We start from the raw sequence: 24,392 nt of genomic DNA on the forward strand, positions 1-24,392 counted from the left end.
AGCTGGAAAATAGACCCCCTTATCTTAGCCTTTCTATTTTATTCTCGTTTATTTTAACATTTTATCATTTTCTGTATTTTAGTCTTAAGTCTTATTCAGATGGAAAGTTTTACGGTAGGAGGTGTGGTAATGTAATTACTACTGGATATCTCGGTTATTATTGTCCCATCAGAATCTGCCATGTCAGCAACTTTTAGACTGAGGGTTTCTGTGCTAGAAAAGACTGCAGCATCTTTCACCTGCTGTTAAATGCCCTGTAGAAACTCCAATGCAAACTGATATTGGTAAGAGGGATGGGTATTGTTAAGATTTAGAAAATGCAAATGCTAAAATGACACTTTTAAGAGACAAAACGGTGCCGGAACTGACACCTTTAAAATTAAGAGCATTAAAACATTAGAAAATGTTTTATTTTTTTGCAAAGATAAAGAAGTCGAATACTTTAATTGTTTTATTTGTTTAAAAAATATTTTATACTTATAATTTATACAGTTTTGCTTTTGGCATTTTGACCGAGTTCAATGGTAGTTAGCTTGCTAATGGTACCTGCTGTCACTGACTGCAAGTACCATGAGCGACAGACTGAGTGTAATGTTAGCTAGCGATGGTGTTTGGCACCAAAATCAGGCATCGAAAGCTGGTGTTTCAGCCCGCTAGGTTCCAGTTGTATGGGAACCATGAGAACGGGAGCCATAGTGGTTTCAGGTACCCAACCCTAAATGGTAAATATTCTGTTATTTCCTATGGGAAATGAGTTTTCCCAGTCCTTTCTCCTGTTTTTTTTTTCTAGTATTGAGGCACAGCTACAGAAGCTATGTATGACTCATGGAACATAGTTGGTGTGAAGACAATGTGTAAATGCCCACCTCTGAGATTTATAGAGTGTGATTGCAGAGAAACTTTATCCCGTCTGAATTGGTCATTTACATTACATATGTCCTGTGATTACAGTTACTTTACAGGCTTTGTCTTGAGAATGTATCCTGTCTGAATAAGGCTTTAGTTACTCCTGATGGGTCTGTGGTACCTTTCAAAAACATTTTCGCTTTTCTTTCTCCTAGTTTGTTTTGATTGTTTTTGCTGAATGGTCATTTTTTGTTAGTTCCTTGTGATCCTTTGTTTTAGTTTTTTTTTTTGTTGAAGAAACATAAAAATAGACTTAACTTCATTAAATCAAGAAGGGCCCATCAAGAAGCTAGTGCATTGTAATTTTGCATGTGCCTGACTGTCTGTTAGCACTGTTGATTAACTCCTGTTTGAGATAAGTAATGATATCTTGGCAGCGACTCAAAACAACAAAATTCAGAACGACTTTCATTTGCCCTTCATTCTGAGTCTACCAATTTGCCCGTAGGAAAAGTCTGAACAGGCCGTCATACTGAAATAATTGAACCCTGAATCCAAATCATAATAACAAGCATAATCGGATTAAGCAAATAATATTTGAAGGGCATTGTCTAAACATGTCTCCCTGCTCACACATTTGATATGATAGTGGCATGTTAAATGCAGAAATGCTATGTAGTGGGGCCCTGGATGTGTCAATTTGTCAAAATGAACACAAAGCCCCAACAATTCTGAAACATAATCCCCTGTGTGAACTGACAAGAAGATACTTTAAAAGGCAGAGCTATCCTCTTGCTTCCCGACAGATAAACAGACACAAAAATACAATTCAGACACCTTGACCCCCCCACCGACAGACACAAACACACACACACACACACACCTTTCAATCAATACTGCAGCATCCCTCTGATCTCTGAATGACAGTCTGTCAAAGGGTATGTTATAAACAGATAGCCTTAGTTGACAAAGTACTGTAAACATGCTATTCCCCAGGGGATCCAAAAATTATGAAACTGAAGGAAATACAACCAGTAAAATGCTGAAGCAAAAAGACCTGAAAATGTGTGTACTCACTGTGTGTGTGTGTGTGTGTGTGTGTGTTTTCATGTAAATGCTTGTGTGTGTTTGCTTATGTGCATTTGATGGTTTTGTGTTCGTTTTTTAATATGTTGTACAGAACTGTCTTATAGATTTATGAATGTGAAGCTAGTTCAATCTGTAAACAAATGATATAATTATAAGCACATATAAAACAGAGAAAGAAATCTGGGGATCATCATGTAGCAATATGGAATGAAGGTCTCTAATGAAAAACATACTGAAAAACAAATTGGCACAAATTCAGTTAAATTAAACTTAATATGTATCCTACAAGGGGCAAATATAACATGAGGGGTAAAAACAGAGTAACTGTCACTTTTTATATTTGTCCTCAGTTGTACTTCCCTTTGCAACCTTCCTGTTCTTGGCTGGTCATAGGTATAATCTGTGGGGATGGGGTACTGGCATTTATAGTGATGTTTGCATCATAAATTTAAGCCTAAATTTAAATGATTTCACCCATAACATGACATGCCACCTATTACACCTACTTCCTATAACATTCTTTATGATAGAAAATAGACATACAACCGAGCTGCAACAATTTCCTTTGACACTTCAGAACAGCAAACAATATATTAGCATTTTTCAGACTAATAAGCAAAATAAGGCTTACTGCTGCGGACAGATACTGTATCTCTCAGCCCCAGACTTACTACTGGTTGCACCTTATAATCTGTATTGTCTACAAACAGTCTTAGAGACACAGACGACCCCTCCCAAATTGACCCATTTTATTTGTTGCTTTATTGTTTCAGTTTTATTAAACTGGAAAACAATAAATAGACATATGGCTTGCCTGTAAATGTTGACGCTTGTACAACCGGTGTCTGTAAACCAAGATATGCAGGTAAATTGTAACATAAATAGTAATTGGCTTAGCAAACTTCCCACAATAGAGAAAATGAACAATGAAAGTTTAATAAAATACTGTTGATAATATTCACTATATTACAGTAAGAGTGGAATGGCAGTGTAGGGTACAGGTTAATCAAACTATTATTAGTAGTGATGTAGTAATTAAATAAATAATAATGGATTTAAGAAGACAACAAACTATGGACTCTGTGTGTAACATAAATAAACCCATTGACTCTTGAATTTGTAAATATTTTAATGGTGATGTGGATTTTGTAATGTTTTGTTTTCTTTAATGTTTTTGTGAGATTTTCTGAAATGTAATGTGCCTGAAAATTTAATAAAGCACTTTTAAAAAGCGTAAATCAGCTGAATCCGTATCAGAGGTGAGGCACTTCAACTGAACTGTTGAGCAAACTGCCCTAAACTGCTTTGAGAAAAATAAAGTTTTAATAGGCCTTAAAATTAATTTCTCAATGCTTGCTATTTTGCAATGTGTCAGTTTGATCAGCAGCATTGGGGTGGAAAGCACTGTCATGACATTGGTTAATATTTGCTGTGTTCCCTGCTCTTTTGTTTTGAAATTTTTCCTGTCAGTAAAAAAAAAATTGTTTTTTAAGTCTAGAAATTATAGGTTTTTAATATTTGGAGAATTCTCTGGAGTTAAGACATTTTTTCAAATATATGTCAGGGATGTGAGGATTAAATAAAATGTTTATTTTTCTGAACACAGATAAGTACCCTTGTACGATGTTCAGCACTCTGAATACTGAACAGTGTTATTGTGTGCTAAACCCCCCTCATAATTAGACTATAATTAATGTGATACAATTTCATAATCATCATTAGAATCATCATTGGAATTAACGATCATAAATTAAATGATCGTTAATTTTGTATATCAACACGGGCTTTCGTCGGTTGATCAAACATTCAATGTTAAAGAGAAAGAATATTACCAGCCTTTTATTAATATACAATATTTATGAACAAGAAAATGAAATGCAGTAATTTTAATCATTAAAGTTAACCAGAAATAATAAAAATACATGAAATCTAGCATCCACGACCTACCATAATAACAGCTGGTCAATTAAATAAGCCAGGAATAATAATGATAACAAAAACCGATGCCATGAATAACAGATTACACACAAAACCAAGAGGAAATTAATTGAGTAAGATGTGAAATTAAGTAACAAAAGGCACCCTTAGCCAGGGTATGAATTATTTAACAGGGTTCATTATTATATCTGGTGACTTACATAACTAAGACAGGAAAGGAGGAGAAAAAAGAAGGGCGGAGAGTCTCCGAATCTCAAAACACCGAATTTGAAACGTATAACTGCATCAATCAATATATGTGCCAGTGTAATATAATGGGTAAGGAACTGGTCTTGTAACATAAAGATCACAGGTTCGATTTCTGAGTAGAACACTGCTGTTGTTTGTACCCTTGAGCATGGTACTTAACTTAACACTGCTTAGGTATACACTCACCGGCCACTTTATTAGGTACAACTGTTCAACTGCAAACTTCACCCGTTAACGCAAATATCTAATCAGCCAATCGTGTGGCAGCAACTCAATGCATTTAGGCATGTAGACATGGTCAAGACGATCTGCTGAAGTTCAAACCAAGCAACAGAATGGGGAAGACGTGATTTAAGTGACTTTGAACGTGGCATGGTTGTTGGTGCCAGACGGGCTGAGTATTTCAGAAACTGCTACTGGGATTTTCACGCACAACCATCGTTAGGGTTTACAGAGAATGGCCCGATAAAGAGAAAGTATCCAGTAAGCGGCAGTTCTCTGGGCGAAAATGCCTTGTTGATGGCAGAAATCAGAGGAGAATGGCCAGACTGGTTCGAGCTGATAGAAAGGCAACAGTAACTCAAATAACCACTCGTTACAACTGAGGTATGCAGAAGAGCATCTCTGAATGCACAACATCTCGAACCTCGAAGCAGATGGGCTACAGCAGCAGAAGACCAACCCGGTACTAGCAAGGCATACCTAATAAAGTGGCCGGTGAGTGTATATCCAGCTGTATAAATGGGTGCATAAAAGTTGTGCTCTGGATAAGAGCGTCTAAATTCCTGTAATGCAATGTAATTCAGGTGATGAACTGGAATCCCTTCATTATGCTAAAAGCCGGAGGCTAGACTGTAAATTTTATGTTCTCTGATGAAATGGAGAATGTGGAATACTGTATTGAAGGAGATTTCAGGCAAGTCAAAACCACCCCCAAAAAGGCTCAGGCCAGGATTTGAACCTAAGACCTTGCTGTGAGGCGACAGTGGTGTTGTATAATATCTCATACCAGCATATGCATACTTTAAATAAAATCATCAATAGCCCGACATATATTATTTACATTTTGTATTTCAAATATAACTGATTTTTCGAAGAGGATCGGGAAACAGATATGGCAGCAAAGCACTGTGTGCCATTATAAAAACTGCTGAGCTTTGGCATGAGAGACTTCTGAACATTGCTAGAAAAATTGGGCTCATAACCTTGTCAGAAGAGCAAGGTCAGTTTTCACACCCCTCTCTGTTCGCTACCATCTTTGCCAGAAGGTACTGGACCCGCACTTCTTCACGGTCTCTGTAGAAGGAGGCACTGATTTTCCTGCGGATCCGCCGGGCATACACCTCTCCCAGGAGCATGATGAAAGCCACAATGTACAGTGCTCCAATTGTCACCTGCAAGGAGGACTCCGGTGGGTGGAGATTTGGCTCACAGTTAGATGGCAGAACCGGGAATGCATAAGAATATGTTTTGTCCATTGTTTTAGGACGTTTGCCGAAGAAAGAGGCCGCATTTCCGAAAATTCCATCAAGATATACCTACAAAAATACAAAAGTAACAGAAAATTATTGTGTTCTGAAGTTCGTGGACTCTTTAAATACATAATGTATTATTGCTATGTGTGCCCTTCAGAACTTTCTTTCTATTAATATGTCTACATAGGCAGGTGCTTAATGCACAATCATCCTCCTATCCATTACACACAGGGGTGTACCCAAATATGCATAATACACACTAATAAAAAATACATCATACTGGTTAGTCTGAATATTGATCTCAATTACATAATTGCAAGAAAGACTAATAAGATTGGCCCATTGTTTGACCAATCACGGCAATACACATCAACATTTAACGGGTATGTGAGGTTCAGGGTGTCTACGTACCTATAGACCCAGTGAAAACTCTCTAAAGACCATGCAGATCAAACATCTGAACTCTTCTTAAATGACCTTTGTGCCATATCATTACAAGAACACGTAATTTGCACATCACTTGTTGAAGTTCTCAGTTGTTAAATATTTACTCATATATTCTCAATTCGCACAGCCACATGGAGTAGCCTACCTGATTGGACAAAGAACTGGGAGACAATGGAGGCAGAGGTTTTATTGGCCAAGTACCACATACTTGTCTTATAGCAATGGGGAATGCCTCCATAAATTGTACTTATACTGACAGGCGGTAACAGAAATCTGTCATTTCCTGGCAGATGAGCTTAAGACAAATTCTTGCTGTCCCTGTATACATTCCCCATTGCTGTGAAAGTCAGGGCTATGCTAATTTTTTTTTGCAAGTGGGTCGTTCCATCCATTCCCTAAATTCAATTGGAGGGATATCCCAGTCTTCCGTAAGTTTGGCCATACATGCTATTACCTCAAGCCTAGTCTAACATGCCAATTAATATGTTAAATTCCCCCAACACCTGCCAGCCAAGAATGGGTAAAGCAGGTCTCCAACATCCAGGTGATCTGCGATTGCTCCATGTGAGGTTACACATGTATTTGCGATTTATCCTGGATCAAGCCATGACTTTATATTGGCCAGCTATGCCATTCCTTCATTCTTGGAGGGGTGGCTGTTAGGGAACAATGGCTATCCATTAAAAGCACGGCTGATAATGTATATCTTGCCTACAACAGTGCATGAATTGCCATTCAATCAAGAACTCAATGAAAACAAGCATAGTAATAAAAAGGACATGTGGTGTAGGAGAACGTTTGCTGAAAGCAGAAGTCGGGATAAGTCAGATGGAACATTACAAAAAAACCCGCAAAAACAAAGATTAATTCAAATTTCACTATTTGTACAATATTTTGACATTTTTTAAACGACAGTGACCAGGTTTCAATACTTTCATCAATTAAAACCCTGCTGATTTCACCTGAAGTTGTTTAGTGACTAACAGTTTGCATAGTTTCGATATAGCATACTAGCTTGCTGGGATTGCTTACCAGGCTAAAGTGAGTGTTAAACCGATTAGAGTTGTTAGCCTCTTGTCTAGACTATTGATTATACAATTGATTGGATTTGTCCAACTCAGACTGGATCTTCATACATTCATTTAACTCAGCTTTAACTTTAGGCAACGTGGTGACATGTGACATCAATGGATACAGATGTTTGGATCAAACAGACATTAGACGGGAACCGGAGAATAACAGTATTGTGAAATATTTTCTCCGATATAGGTACGCCACAAAAAACATAAATGTAATCAATGAAAGACTGTTTGTATCATACAACATGCCATTGTATTGAATTGCCTTACTTTGAGCTAACTTTTAAAGCTATTAAGAATTTTAGGTCTACCCCACGCCATACTTTCTGTCAGATTGCAAAAAGCATTGGTGGAACCCTGCTGTAGCCATATATTCACTGCTTGAGCTCTTTAAACTTGTACACAAGCTGGTCTTTTTCAACAGAGGTAAATCTGTCCTTTCTTCGTAAATCATGCTAAATCCACCATTATATTAGTAACCTGCCAGGGTGCAAGTGCAGGTGGCTTTAGAGGGAATTGGAAACGACACTCTGGTTCATCACATGTAACAGCCAAAGTCACACCAATTATTAATTAATTCGACTAACATCCGCCCAATTGTACATTGTGCCTTACTTTGTGTTGAAATAATCCACTGTTAAGCAGAAGTGTATTTGGACTCGCCCTAAATGCACTTGCACCATGCCCTTTAGACCATGTGTAAGGAATTTCGGTTCTTTAATCTGCCTCAGCATGTTTGGATGTTGACTTAAAGTAGGATAGACTTGCTGGAGATGCGAAATTATGTGAAAAAGGAATTTAATTAATTTTATTTTTTAATTATATTTTAAATAAATTTTTAAAAAATCACAACACCCAAGTGCGTCGGCTTTCTAGTGATAATATTACAATAGCAATATTTGAGTTAAGGGCAGTCTGTTACGCAAAGCCACTTTTTGATTGGTTGTCTGGTTAAGCTTGCTCCCATACGCTACATTGCATTACGTTGAACAACTCACGATTTTCCCGCGCAAGGAGAAGAACTACAGACGATTATGAAGATTGAGTAAAAATATTTTTTTTGCTTTTGAGGGCTAGATAATTGGTCGTAGTTAGTTGGTTATTTCATTATTTGTATTGTTATTGTTTGTGTAACCAGTATTCTAACCTAGCGTATTATTATGCATCTGTTAATCAACGGGTCGCAATGAGCATTATATTAGTAGGCTAAAGCAGGCACAATTAATTACTTGGTGGCGGTGTCATTGTAACTCGTCTGTAATCACGGTAAAACTGCTGAATTGGCGTACCTAAGACTTATTTATACTCATTGTATCATTAATATTTGTGGTGGCTGGTGGTGGCTACTCCAGCCATTAAAAGACAGGCTACATAGCCTATCGATGAGCCGAGTGTTTGAAGATGTATTTTGCTTTTTATTTTATGTAGTAATATATTTTCATATTAAAGGAGTAACATGGTGGTTGAACGTGACACTTCCCAGTTGTCTTTAGGCAACAACAAAACAAATGTGCATAATTATTCAGTCATTTCAATGTACTTTAAAACGTATTTTTCTAAGCCTAAATTTCCCACTATAAAAGTTCACCCGAACCGTCTGGGCGTGGTAATGAGAACTGTCAATTAGCTATGATTGACAGACCGTGCCCCGTTACCATAGCTACCCCCATGATACGCGCTTTCTTTGGGAGACTTTTCACAAGCTAGCTAGCTTAGTAGTATATCAAGTATTGATAGATAGCTAAGGTAAGGACGTTGACTTATATCCAATTATAATGTTTGCTATCTAGCTAGCCAAGTTAAGATAAAAGCACAACTATAACGTCCTCATTAAAGCAAACTAGCTAGCTAACGTTATCAATAACATTGCCTTATGAAAGCAAACTACCTAGCTAGCTAACGTTAGCTAGCTAGCTAAATGAATATAACCAGAAATAATCTAATAGTCCTTAAAAGGCACTCTAATTTAAGTGAACCTAACGTTAGACAAATATTTGCATTAACTTGCCTGTAAGCCAGCGGCGCAAACTATGGGTCTCGAGTTATCCATGGGTTTACGGGGCGTGGAAAGGGGAGTGGTTACTGTGTTCGTGACGCACCAAGTTGACAACTTTCTCAACCGGTTGAAAATAGGACGATAAATTAAAAACGCATATTTCTCCAAAAATACAGAACGGACATATTTAATACTTTACTCATTGTGTTTCTTCAATGCCTCTTGTGCAAATAGCACATAAAACCGAGAAAGTGTGAAAATCACCATGGTACTCCTTTAAGATTATTTAATACTTTGCCATCTGTAAGTAGCTCACAAATAGTTTTAGTTGGTTGTAGTAGCAACATGTTTGTTTCCGGCCCGACAAAACGTTCCAATACGCAGATTCTGGGCCACAATTGGGCTGCATATGTTTTTCTAGCTGGGAATACTTTGTTACGTCATCGTCCCTTTCGGTAGTTAAAATGCCCCCTCTTCGGTACTCTGCTGGCGGTGCAGGTGATGATAACCGTTTGGTTAATGTAGTCAGCCTCAGTATGGATGAGTGTTGATTTTGGATAGAACAGCCAGAGATGTGGAAGTAAGGAAGGGGGTGTCAAAGACTATCAAAATCTAGGAGAGCAGACATGTGTAGCAAAGTGAGTCTGCCCCTTTAAGAAGTGCGTGTTTCAGAAACATGCAGGTTACCCCTGCAAATAAGAGAAGGAAACCCCAAGTGGGTGGCCCTTGTTCACTCCTGGCAGGTGTCTCATGGCGTGTGGCTGGCTTGGAAATCACTTTGTACGCTAGATCATTATTGCAAGCAATAATTAAAGCTATGTTTGATGAAATGTCAATGACAAAGGCTCAAGTTTTAACAATACAGGGTTTTCGTACTCAAGGGACTTTTAATGTTGTGCGAAAACAATATTGTATGACAACCGCATTGTATTTGGCACAGAAGCTTAGCGGTGAAGGCTATTGCAGGACAGAAGAACAGGTGTTTGGTAGGCTCATTGAGCCATACAAGCAGGTGATCTATATTGCTCTGTTTTATTTAAATAGGTATTGTATCCATGGAATGTAATAAATTATAGTATCTTTATTATTTATATTTTAAAGTGGTTGAATGAGAAGTGTTGATGGTCAAATGTTATATATATCTATATATTGTGCTGGAATTGATGTTTTTTCTCTCTCTCTTGTGTGGGTGTGTGTGAGTATGCGTGTATGTCCACAGTGGGCCTTGTCACGTTTTTTTTATTCATATCCACATAATCATTTAACTTGTGTGAATGCCTGAGAATCACCGTGTGTTGAACCTTGGTTTGCTGTGTTTTGTTTTGTTAACAAAGAACAACTGTTGCATCCAGCTTTGATATATCTTGTGACCTTAAACATTCCTCCAATCTACACTCTTGGGCAAAAAAAAAAAAAATGGGCCAAACACAAAATGGCAAAAAATTAAGCTTTTAATGCTCTTAACAACAAATCATTTGTCAGAAAATTAGCAAAAATTAAACAAATGCACTCCTGAGACCTCCTGTGACACTATTTGCTCGTTTAATTTTGCTGCAGTGAACTGTTTGGGGAAAAGCTAGAAGCTAGAATTCACTTATACAGTAGACAAATTAACATAATGTCAAATAAAAGAGTCATGTTTTGTATTTGGTTGCATATCATTTGCATTCCATGACTTCCTGATGTCTGTGACCTATCATCAGAATCTGGATATCGTATTTTCAGGTTGTCCTACAAGCGATACAAAAACTCTTTGCATTTGAATGGATCTCTATGGGAATTGGGGGGGTGGGACTAGATTCAGCTGTAAATTATGCTGATACAGTAGGGAACACATTTGTTGGCTAAATAGTCATCAAGGGTCCAAGGTATCAAATGAGCCTCAAACCATCGTGCTGCTGCCAGATATGCAGTAGATACTACAAGCATTGTTTCTCTTGATTAATTTTCCTGTTGAACTCAGTGGAAAAAATATTCAGGAGAAACAATGCTTTTTTTTCTTCTTTTTTTGCCAAGGAGTGTAGTGTTAAGAAATCTGTTCATTTTTTGTATAAACTTGGCTCTGGTGTTTTACTTAATGTAAACTAAGGTGACCCATGCTACACATGCATACAGAGGTAACAGTGACGATTTGGTTACCTGCCAAATTACCGGTACATTTTTTTTTTTTACCTCACTGGTACAACTGGGAAAGGGGTATAAAGCTGTTTCTTGAACAACACTGCATTATAATTGACCTGCCTTGCTTTTCCCTACTATGTTTCATGTTGTAAAGAAGACTAATTTGTTCTGTTAATAAATTGTTATTGACCTAAACTCAGGAACTACAAGTTTTATTTTACACACGACCAAATTCCTACAGTATGTGCTAATTTTGTTAAAACAGAGACCATGATTCATATTTGTCAGTCATATAGCAATGGTAAGTGATATAACAAAGTACCTTATTATGTAACAAAGCAGAAGCACATAGACTTTGTGTTTGGAACTAAGAAAAGTAAGGGACTATTTTGACGTAAACCAAAAACGAAAAACTTCATGATATAAGTGTGAAACAATAGTATTGAGTCAACATATAGCAATTATCCCCTGTATATATTTCTTATATCATGTTATGGCAATACACTAGTTAATTGTAGAGAAATACTTACCTTTATTTTAACTGTGATGGAAGTGTGTATCTCCGGAACCTTGTGCGCCCATTCCAATAGATTTGTCAGAACAAAGAAGACAAAATGGTCCAGGCCGATAATCACTGCAGATATCAGTCCGTACAAAATTATCTTTATGAAAGAAAACAGGCCTCTCTCAATCTCCCGTCTCGTCATCTTCCACCCAGTACTTTTTACAAACTTCCTCTTGTAATGTATTGGGATGCTGGTCACCCCTTCAGCCTTTAATAGTTCCATCAGCCTGTGTGTCAGATAGATGTTATCATATTTTGGTTCTGTCACATACCTAAGCACATATACCACTGACCCTCCTAGCAAATGGAAGACAAACACCACAGCTATAACTGTTTGTGCCACAATTGAGAAGACATTCATAACTTTCTGAATAGAGGAGATCTTTGTGTTGAACTCTGTGGAAGCATTCCTCAGCTTGTTCTGTAATTCAGTAATATTAGCTCTTTCTTGGAGGTCTAATATGGATGAGGTTTGTTTGAGATCTGGAATGGTTTGGAAAAAGCCCTTCATGTCTGACAGGGTAGAGGTCATCATGGATGTGGAGTTCACAATATTCTGAACAGTCACCTTGCTGGAGCATTGGATCATGTGGACTACGGACGAAACGTTACTCGCCATGTTTGGTATGGAGCTGGTCACTGACATTGTAAGTGCAACTGAAAGAAGTATCTTGCGACCTTGCTTAGTGCCCAGTGATGGTATAATGATAGTGCATGCACAGCGAAATGGGTGGACAAGGTAGAGTACCAGGACCTGGATGGAGCCCCATACCACTGCTACAATGAGGGATGAGTAAGGATCATACTTCAGTGTGAAGGACATCCATGTGTACAGCAGACCTGCAGTGGACACTGCAATTGCAATGCAGAGGAAGAAGAGACCAACCATCTCTTTGAAGTTGCAAGGTGTCAGTTTGCAGTACACATCCCACGTGAAATGCAAAGCCACCTTTGTCTTTCTTAGAAAGGACGACCTGCAAGATACAGAAATTGCACCAGTTAGGAAGGAGGGATTAGGAGGGATGAGTTATTGACTACAAGGCAAGATACCAACAAGTAGGTATTAAGGTATCTGTGTCACACAGGGGTGGCTAGTAGGGTTTAAGCTCAATATATTCTGGTCCATGCTCCAGCAGAGCAGGTGGAACTATTTATTTATATGTTGGTTAACAAACCAACAAAAAACCCATTTATTAAGAAGAAGATGGAATTAAAAATCTGAAATAATATGTACAACATTTTAATGTAGCGCTTTGTAGCATAAACACTAACAGCATGCACAGTAACTAACAACATTATTTGAATAAAAATGTCAAGCAATTTCAGTAAGCCCACTGTATAGTAGTGTAGTACAGTAACCTACGTGCTGGAATAATTTCTCATGGAAAACTTCTAAAATCTCACCCTGCTTATTCTGTGGTAAAAATAAAAGAACGTGAATTAGTGTCAGTACTTCCCAATGTATAGTACAACATACATAAGAAACCTTAAGGATTGGGCCATCCTTCCACACTTTGATCCTATAGTGATCCACAACAGGAACCTGCAATAAATAGACAGTGTTCATAATGACATCATAATCAGCATCCAATTAAAAATAGTTTGTTTTCTAGGACACCATCCTCTAATCAAACATCAATGTGTTCAATAATATTACACATACTCTATGTGTTACCTGTGGGGAGATCTCAAACATGCAGTGCATGCAAGAAGACCAAAGAATAGAATATTTACGAACAGAAAGATGTTTAGCTGGCCACATGAAACATTTGGAAGCTGTGATTTCTGCAAAAGGAGGTGTTACCAAATACTGACTTGACAGGTTGCCAAATTTTTTTGCACATGCCACATTTTAGTATAATCAATTTCTGCCATAAAAATCAATTACATTGCCAGTAAATTAATCTTTATGATTTATGACAAAACTTTTTCTTGACACCATAAAGATGTTTAAAGAATGCTTTTAAAAGTCCTGTGGTGAGCAACATAACATTTCTGAGACCATTTGTAGTACGAAAAAAGGAAAAGCCCAGGTGCTGATGGGTTACTTCACTCTAGTGTTTCTTTTGCGCCTCTACATCATGAAACCTATGCACTTGTTGTACGTCACTCTGGATAAGAGCGTCTGCTAAATGCCTATAATGTAATGTAATGTAATGATGGTCTATATGTTGAATTCTACATACAATTTTGGGACATTATTTCTTTGCCCTTATTTAATATGTTTAAAGAATGGATAGAGGAGAAATGAGCGTATCTATTAAATAGTGCATAATTTCCTTAAGAAAACCCTCTATTATTAGCTAATTGGTGACCTATAATCCTTTTAAATATTTAAATATTAAATATATATCCTGGCTCTAGTGTATGTGAATAGACTGAAAAGGGGATTCAATCAAATTATTAATGAAGACATATTGGTTGTAATGTTCACCTGGTTTTAGACCTCATGGATTATGCATTTAATACTCGGATGCACTCATACTATTCCTTCATTTCTATAAGGCATTTAATGCTAGTGAATATAAATGTTTTGTTGAAAGCACTTGCTCATTTTGCCCTTGGTGAGATATTTCCAAATTTCTTGCTTTTTATTGGCAGTTGTAGAATTGCTAACTATCAAAAATATTAAATGGCCTGGCTTTCAAATCCAATGACCTGGAGTGCAAAAATAAAAATTGTCCCCATCTGGGGAAAAAAACTGTCCCAATACATTTGTGTTTAACTGTGTATACACCGAGTTGTCAATATCAGTCAAGGTATTTCAATCAAGCAATTCATACTACAACACAAAGGACACAATTCAATATAATAAATAATTCTCATTAATCTATAGACAAAATCAGCGTGTTAACCTCTTAGCGCAAAGCCCCTAGTGGTCAATATATGTGACTAAATATTGAATACATATACAAACGTACGATTGGTTTTACGCGTAGTCTCTATCTACTGAACACAGATAAGATTTCATCATTGGTATGTAGGTATTACTGCTAAAAATATTCCAGTTATATACGTTATTTTTGAAATTGAGTTTCTTTAAATAGGTTAGTGGTATTTTATAATTAGGATATTTCACACTGTAATGTAAGCGTTTGTTGGTACTTTAGTAGTTTTTGTGACGCAAGCAACTGTGATGACGTGAGTGTTGGAACATTGCAAAAATGTGGTGGTTGGTTGAAAATTGTTTTCATGTCGTCCCATCCCCATACAAGAAAACACAGTATAGAAATACACATTTAGGTACTGTACCACATTGTGTGACAATATTCATAAGGGGCTCTTTTATATGCTTTATAATGGACAGAAAGCATTTCATTCATTTTTAGAGAGATTTTGGATATGTTTCTGGATCCCAGCTATTTTAGATCACTGTACTGACGGAAAGCTTGTAATTCCCACTTGAAAATGATGAGTCATTTGAGTCAACAGTGAGTTTCTTGAATCAAAACAGTTGATTTGTAGTGAAATACGTAAATATGTTATGATTTACAGCAATGCATAATTTAGACATTTTGGATAGATTTGGAGATGCTGGGTACACTTGCTTAGATGCTTCATAGATCTCAGTAGGTCTACATATCCACCCTTAGATTTTATGAATTTGTGAAGTTTTTGATCCAGGACATGTATAGTTTAACTTGCTATATATATACAATATACAATCGGTATTTCATTGCAAACTAAAAAAAGAGCAAATTCATTTTTGATTTTTTGCCTAGAAAATTGCATTTGTGGCACTTTATTTCTTCCAAAATTATGAATATGAACTAATCTAGTATTGTAAATGGTATAAATGTCTTGCTTCATTTAAGCCATTTTCAATCTCTGTGGTGTTCACATCTGGAGCAATAAAGCTTTAAATAGGGTACCCCCTAAATGGGAAAGGATTGGCCAGATTTGGCATGTGGGCTAAGGGGTTAAACAAATCATGAGGATTATGTAAAACAGCTCTTACCCCAGCGGTGAACAGGTCACTGATTAAATTAGCGTTTCAATGATCAGGTGAAAATTGATGAACCTGTAGTGCTATTAAGAACCTTCTCACTCATGTGAGCGTAGAAACCCACTCAAATAGCAATCTACAATGCATAATTCATGAGCCCCTCCAAAGCTTCTTTTTATTCATATAAGGTGAGTGGGACTTCCTGCTCAATATTTAATGTCAAATATCAGAATGTTTACATGATTTCTATAAAGTGGGTCTGACAAAGTTTATTTGTTAAAACCACAGTGGTTAACAGTGTCTCACAGATAACTGAAATCACACTCTGGGATCTTGGTTCAGTTTCCAAATTAGTGCACCAAGTGACATCTGTAGGGGGAGATTTAATCGAAGTGTATTTTCTTTTGAAAAGGATATTGTACGTGATTCAGTGCAGCACAAAAAACACTAGCCACATCTATATTTAAATGAATTATTTCTATCTGAATGGTTTGTATAAAGTGAGTCTTACAGAGTATATTTGCCCAAAATGTACAAGCCAGTTGGATTAATCCTCTGTATGTGCTCAATAATTTGTACTCTCAAATCCTGCACTGCTGGATGGTGACATTTGAAAATGGCAATGCAATACTCTTTGGAACTGATAACATTAACAATGACAACTGAGTAATAACAGAGGAAATCAGGAAGTGGGAAAATATTTTTTCATGGCACTGTATTACAATTATATCGTAAGATTGACAATGACATCATTATTATAATGATCATAAAATGAGCTATTACCCACAATTTCTGTCAAAACAAGAAATCAGTGATACACATGCTGCAAATGGCCAACATCTAATGAAACAATAATTGCTGATGTTTTATTTTCTGCTAGCTGGTGAGTATTATGTGTTGTCAATAAAAATGGAACCTTGTATATACTATTGGTTGTTCTCGAATATCTAGTTTCATTTATCGCCTTTGAGAGACGGACAATCTAATTTGATCTGGCAAACTCCCTCATACTTCAGGCAATATCACATAGTGATTAAGTGGCCTGCTCTCTGTTTGACCTGAGCTAGGGATTATGTCTGTTTCTCTCAATTGTTCCCTCAGTAGTCATAAAAGGAATTTCCTTTTGGCAGTTAAAAGCTATGCTGTGTGTTTTATCTCTGTATACAAACCTGGAGTGTCCTGGTGTGAGCTCTCCTTCAAAGTTTTATTACTAGGGATGAGCGAGTACACCATTATCTGTATTGGCATCTTTATCTGTTCAACCAACTAAATTATCTGTATCCGTATCTGTACTTGGAATGGGCGGGGCTTGAACCGGAAGCCCCTAGTGGTCGGCTCGCCGGCATGCCGAGATTACTAAACTCAGACATTCAGTGCTACTGCAACCAAAGTAAGAGGTAAGAACAGAAACGCTTTGTTTCAGTTTCATTAGCAGGGGATACATGACAACTATGCCGAATACGGAGTTTCGAAGCGCCACTATTGTCGCTCTGGTCGTTCATTTAACACGCACCCCCTCCCTGCAGTCTCATCTGCAACTACACCCCCCACCCATGACATAATGGACAATATTGTCTATCTGGGCATTAATAAAAAATATTCTTTCACCACTCAAAAATCGTATTCCATCATAGCAACAAGATAAACCCGACAATAGCCCTAAGATATGCCAATACAGCAGTGAAAACGCTGCTCACTGAATAACAAAATAAACAAGACAAAGTTTTAAAAAATGATACCACGTCATTCTACAGTCAATATCTGGGACTAAATATTGAATAAATAAACAACCTTACCCTTGCTTTTACGCATAGAGATGTCCCTTTTGAGACTGAGTGGTCATATATTGTCTTGGACAATCCGTTTGTGAAATATATGCGCATTTGTGATGCCTGGGAACCTTCCAAAATAGCTGTGCGTAATGCCGGCATTGTCGCCCTTTTTAGTACAGTCTGGCTTGATTGACAATTCATTTATTCAGTATGTGAGAGTATTTCTAACGATGTATAACACGTCTAATTTTGCTTTAGGAATAGCGTTTTATAGGACAGCGTAACCGAAAATTTTCTTATCGCATTCCCTCTTGTGGTAGCAATAAAAGACTCTGTTATCGTTACTCTGTTTTTTTTATTTTTTTTTATGAACTGACGGTGTGAAGACAGTAGCAGACAGAGCGCGCCAGGTTACAGTTGGCTAACCACAATGTACTGTATGTCTTGTGATTTCAGGTGAGTGACGACATCTAAATGTGCACAAAAGTGATATTGCATCAGTACAGTGGATGTATAAGAATGCTAGGATGTCAATGATGCTAGTAGAGTGTGTGTATGAGATCGCTAAATGTACAAGTTGCGTCATCTAACTTGTGCACCTTTTATTTTTAAATGCAGGCTAAATGGTGCGCAAACACTAGTGTGTTTTATTAAAGGTGACGAATACAAAAATGACACAAACGACTCAAAAACTCGATTCATTTTGATGTTCTGACTCAAATGTACTGTTCTGATTAATTTGAATCAATGATTATGATTAATGAATCAAACTTCCCATCACTACTCTGGAGCAGTGTAAACATGTTCTCCGGGTAGATTAATCACGATTTACTATCTGGAAGTCTGATGGAGGAATACGAGTTTGGCAGAATGCATAGTGCCAACTGTAGTTTGGGGAGGCCCCTTTCCTGTTTCCACATGACAATGCCCCCGTGCACAAAACAAGTTCCATAAAGAAATGGTTTGCTGAGTTTGATGGGGAAGAATTTGACTGACTGCACAGAGCCTTAATCTTTACCCCATCAAACACCTTTGGGATGAATTGGAATGCGAATTGCAAGCCTGGCCTTAATGCCAACATCAGCGCTCAACCTCACAAATGTTCTTGTGGTTGAATGGAAGTGAATCCTTGCAGCCATGTTCCAGAATCTACTGGAAAGCTGTCCCAGAAAAGTGGAAGTTGTTATAGCGACAAAGAGGGATCCAGCATAATAATGCCCATGGTTTTGGAATGAGATGTTCAACAAGTACATATAGGTGTGATGTTCAGGTGTCCACATACGTTTGGAAATGTTGTGTAGAGCAATAAACTAAAAACTATGTTTTAAGTTAAATTTTTGTGTGGCCTCCGGGAGGTGGAGACACTCCCATACAACTAAAGATTTTGACTACGCCACTCCCAATTATAAGGGTGGGAGACCCTAGAAAGGTTATTGGGTGAAAAATGCCCCACACAGGGATAATGCAGGAGACGAGATGGAAGCTGATACAAGGGAATATATATACTCTCTTTATTAGATCATTCACGAGAACCTTTAAAACATCATACACAAATTATCAATGGCCATGGGCGGGCACACGCCCGGCAAGGCAAATGTGGCTAGGACATACAGTACTTCGGACAAATAACGGTACACACTCTGAAAGTTAATCCTGATATGTAACAACGTACAGAGTACCATAAATCTCATCCAGCTTACAGTGCAATAGTTCAATAGAGAATTTGTAAGATAATCACACAAAATGTCTCAAAATCATCAATACAAAAGATATTTCACCGCACCCAGGGTTAAGAATGGTCACGCCATCAAAATTATATTCAAAATGAGGGTTTACCATAGAGTATGTCAGGTGGTTCACTACAATCAGTCCTTCCGTGAGTATTGCATGCAATCAAATATTAAATAATTGGTTCTCGAAGAGAACTATTGCACTTGCCGAAGATTTAATGTCTCGCCAGCACTATTAGGGATATTACTCTTATCTTAGAGGATACCCAGAAAATAATATTGCACTTAGCCCGTTCACTAGAATACCTATGTCTATTCAATGCACGTTGCCCATTCACTAAAACGCCTACCCTGCCTGTTGACTGCACTTCGCCCATTTACTAGAATGCCTAATATGTCTGTTAAATGCACGTTGCCCATTCACTAAAAAAAAAACCTACAATAGCTGTGGATTGCACGTTGCCCATCCAAACTACACCATTTTAAGCGAGAATATAAAAAATAAAAGAAACTACAATTCCCCATACCCATACAACCAAGGTGCAAGGGACTAAATCTAATTCTATACACAATATGACAGGGAGAAAAACAGTGGCCACTGACAGAACTAGGCTGGGTCCTTGGTTATAAACGTCGACAACTTCAACAGTATTTAAGAAGCACTCCTACAACAGAGTATTGGTGCGCTTCCAATGACTTGATTCACTAATGTGCTTCCCCCCCCCACCCCCCACCCCCCCCTCCGGCTGGGGCCTCATGCCGCAAATAGCCAGCTTCGCAAATTCTTGTTGGGCGTATATTAGCTATATCGCTCAGAACCAGATGCAACAGCCGTATTAAATAGGCAAGTCCCCTGCACGTAAGCCAATTCACACGCACACAAGTAGCCAAAAGCACTGTTTCATTCCCACGCTGGATTCAAGCACTTCCATACAAACGCAAGCTGCCGTGTCAGAACGAAATTCTCGCGTAACCTTATAGGAACCGTCATTCTGTCCATTCCCAGTCCCGATATCTCCCAGGTTCTAAGGTCCTACCTGTTACATTTGCCAAAAAGACAGAATTAAATTCATCAGCCCTAACACAAACATCAGCCTGTTCTCCATCAAAGTGTATCAAAACAGATCTTTCACTATTGCTATAACCGTGTAGGTCAAACAACATGCTCTCACAATTGGGCAGATTGCTTAAGATTCAAACGTTCTCTCACTGTGAATAATTCATATTTAGAGTTGCGCTCTGTACAGTGTATTGGCTATTTCTGATATTAAAGCTGGAGCCGTCAATGAAGACAAGTGAGCCAGTATCTGTGTTAAATGCCCAAATCATAACATGTTTCAGTAATGAGGGAGGGGGGAGTGCTTTGGATCTTGGACAGTACCTATTGGCCTCCATACTTGCTCTTGCCATCACTCTAATACAAGTGAATCTATCTCATTTATCCCAAGACCTTTTTCCAGAACTCTGCGGGCTCTTTTAGGTGCTTCTTAGCAAACGGTGACCTGGACTTCCTGTTTTGCAGTGGTAGTAGTGGTTTTCATTTTGCAGTGTATTTCTTTGTATTTCTGTTCATGAAGTGTTTTGTGGACAGTAGTCACTGACAGATCCACACCTGCCTCCTGAAGAGTGTTTCTGACATGTTGGACAGCTGTTTGGGGTTTTTTCTTCATTAGCCACTTCTGTCCTGTTTTTGATAACTGAGCTCTCTAGTGCTGTCTTTCTGTTTAATGGTGTTCCAAACAGTTGATTTTGGTAAGCCAAATTTTTTGCCTATGTCTCTTAGGCTTTTCCCTGTTTTTTCTTATTTTTCAGCCTCCTAATGGCTTCCTTGACTTTCATTAACACAATATTCACAAATGGCAATAACAGGCTCAAATGGGCTTGATTCTAGGCATCAAAAGATTAAAATCAAGACTTGATACTGAAAGCTAGTTAGTTAGTTTTATTTAACAAGTTGATAAAGACAAAGTCTTGCATTGTCAAGGATATCACAATAAAGTTAAAAACAAATTTCTATTGTGGTCCTCTACGATAAGCAGCTCTCTTATATCTGGATTAAAGAAGCAATTTAACATACCTGACCAATCAGAAACACCTATGAAGCCACTTGCCTCAAACATGATGGTGCCCTGAAATGGGTGGACTATGTATAGAAAGTGCTGTAATTTCTACATGGTGAAACAAAAGTTTTTGTTCGTACCCTTTAATAAAAGCTGAGAATAGCCACTTTAACAACACATGAATTGTAATTTGATTACAAAGCTAAAATTGTGGAGTGCAGAGCTAAACCAAGGAAGATATCTCTGTCCCAAACATTTTGGAGTTCACTGTATTTTCTAAAATAAGTGCCTTTACACGTGACATACTGTCTATAAATACTGTATAATATTCAGATTAGTGTGGAATATCAAAAATGCATATATTTTATATTCAAAACAAATATAGTACATTCAATAACTGTATGGATATTGCAATTAAACAATTCACAGTATAATAAAAAGTAGTGTTTTAAGGAGATTGTTCTAGAACACATTTCATCCAGTATACAAAACAGTGGACATATGGACAGTAACAGCTAACACTTCCAATATTTTCCTCAATATGTGACTCTGATCTCACTATCACAAGCCAAGTAATTATTAGCCGATTTTAGGTTTAGCTGGGAGTTTCGTTGCCTTAAAAAGTAACGACGTTGCCACATTTTTTTTTAATTTTGACATTGGGCTGCTCTAAAGTAACTTCATCAAGGTACAGTACTTGTATTTGGCCGACCTCTCTGTGTTTACACCTTTAATGGAAGTGGAGAGAATATGCACATTCTTTGTTCAAAAAAGAAAAACAATGTGTTAGAATTTTTTTCCACATGACTGTTCACAGCTGTCAATAAAATGAGACTTCTCTTGTGAAATCATCCATGGATGGCTAACGGGTTCCTAACAGTATCGTCTGCATATTCAATGAAGTGGTGCTATTCTTGTTGAGCTCTAGATTAGTGTATAATGCACAGAAGACGAGTGAAAGGACAAACCCATGAGGTGCACCTGTATTAGCGTGTATGCAAAAGCACATCGTAGAATTCAATTTAACTTGCCATCTTCTCTCTGATAGCAAGTAATTTATCCCTCCCTGGGTTTCAATTCACATCCTAAACTAGCAGGTTTGTGTTGTCATGTATACTGTAGGTAATCCTTGTATAGAAGCACCAAGATTGTATGCATCTTTATCTATATTGATCAAATACTCACCGTGAATATGAAATTAGAAGGGGGTGGAGGGTGGGAGGCTGAAGTTATAAAAACTGCTGAGGATTATGGATATCATGCATATGTAAAACAAAATATATTAAAAACAAAATGTATATGTAAATGTACATGCAAAAAATGATTTTATATCCACGATGATCTGCTTAAACTGCACTTACCCCAGTGATGAGCTGTTCAGTGATTAAAATGGGTGTGATTAAGTGCTATTGTAGTGCTAATGTCTCAGGTAAAAATACAGGGACCATATGATTGTTTTTTTGTGGGGTGGGGGGTACTGAAGTAGAGAGGGATGAAACATTCTGTTGAAGGGTTTTTAGGTTTTTGAAAAGTGGTGGGAGGCTGTAGGTTTAAATTTTATGTTTTATGGAAGTCAACAGATACTTTAAAATGAACCCCAACAAAACATTTTTAGACCTACATAAAAGATCAAGTCAATAGCCCATACAAAGCTGGTTTCTGATTGTGTGCAAAATCCAAGCCACACACGTGTGCGTATGTGTGTGTGTGCGTGTATGCTTGCCAACAGTAGCTATATGGTATTATCCCATAGGCTAAGTTTACTTTTTTAAATATTTGCCATTATATATTTGACTATTTTTTACATCATATAAACAACAAATGTTAGGCATCTGTGCTGGCACATCAAGTTGAACTTTCTGACCAGTTTGTCCTGGTCTTTGTTACAGCCAGTCTTCTATGCAGTCTTTTAGGGCCACAACCATCAATTAACACAACATATGGTTTAGTGTCAGGAGATGTGACCAAGCAGGGAGGGGATAGTCAGTTGTCCTGAGGGTACGGATCAGAGAGATCTGACCAGAATGTAGGGTTTAAAGATTGACTGGAGGTATTGGGGTGATGTTCCATAAACTGCCCTACTTCCTACATTTTAAACTTGATGCAAGCTGTAGCAAGTAACTGTGAGATAAGTGAAGTGAGATAAGGACAGTTACAGTGTGATAAAAAATGCTAAATGCCAAAAATGTGCTTATTTAGTGTGAGGTATGACTGATTTATAAATCCTAATAAACATGGTTGTTAGCTAATCTAAATACTACTAAATACTAGTAACGCCATGAGCACATTTGTTACAATGCTTCACCAGAGAGAAAAAGACATGCGTGCGTGTTGCGTGTGTATTTAGTGCTTCATGATGAAGGCCTTGTGCTGCCGACTTCACACAGGGCCACGCTTATGACCCCATATTTGGGATAAATTATGTTTCTCCTTTCCCTGCCAGCCTAGTCTACTTTATTATTTTTATTTCCTGGAGTTTGCCTTTTTTTGGTTTCAATTTAGATTACAAAAATTCACAGATGTGTTCACCGCACTTGAAAGTGGCTCTAAAAATAAAAACTGTCTTCTGTTTTTCTGATTTGCGCATGGTTTGATAACGAACTGAGGTCCAGCAACACATATTCAAAAAAGCTAAATGTGTATGCCAAAAAGAGGAAACCAGGGTGAAATAAAACCTTGAATTCACCCTTTTGTTTTGCAACCCAAAAATGCTGCACAATGTTAGTCTGTGCCCCAAAAAATAAACAGCTAAAAAAACAAACCACTTCTTTTGTCGCTGCCAGAATACCATATTTCTCTCACAAACTCCTCAACCTCTCTTCCTCAGTCAAGAGTTCACTGTTTTCTCTCAGAATAGGATTGAGTGACTGTGCTCAACCACTGGCATAAATCTTTTACGCAGTCATTTAGGGCCACAACCATCCCTGGCCCTAACATGTTGCAGCATTTTGCTGCCTACTGATGCTACAACACATGCCTGAAAATAAACTATGTTGTGTTTGTGCATGTGTGTGTGTGCGTGCGTGCATGTGTACGTGTGTGTGTGTGATGTGTAAGACCCTAATCCTAACAACACAAA

At 37.7% G+C, this 24,392-nt stretch overlaps 1 protein-coding gene across 2 annotated transcripts in view; it reads right to left on the minus strand.

Moving 5' to 3' along the window:
• Positions 1-4,852: 4,852 nt before the first annotated feature.
• LOC118231111 (osteoclast stimulatory transmembrane protein-like) overlaps positions 4,853-24,392 on the minus strand; it is a 44,505-nt gene continuing 24,965 nt past the window's right edge. The window contains exons 2-4 of one of the 2 annotated variants that reach the window (XM_035424601.1): positions 13,292-13,348; positions 11,771-12,779; positions 4,853-5,660 (exon numbers count right to left, since the gene is read on the minus strand). In XM_035424601.1, coding sequence (XP_035280492.1) covers positions 5,346-5,660; positions 11,771-12,779; positions 13,292-13,308 — 1,341 coding nt within the window. In that variant the 5' untranslated portion in view covers positions 13,309-13,348 and the 3' untranslated portion in view covers positions 4,853-5,345. Of the gene's footprint in view, positions 5,661-11,770; positions 12,780-13,282; positions 13,349-24,392 lie in introns of both variants that reach the window. The other variant, XM_035424600.1, reaches the window with a different exon arrangement.

Source organism: Anguilla anguilla, chromosome 7 (assembly GCF_013347855.1).
Source record: "Anguilla anguilla isolate fAngAng1 chromosome 7, fAngAng1.pri, whole genome shotgun sequence".
NCBI lineage: Eukaryota > Metazoa > Chordata > Actinopteri > Anguilliformes > Anguillidae > Anguilla > Anguilla anguilla.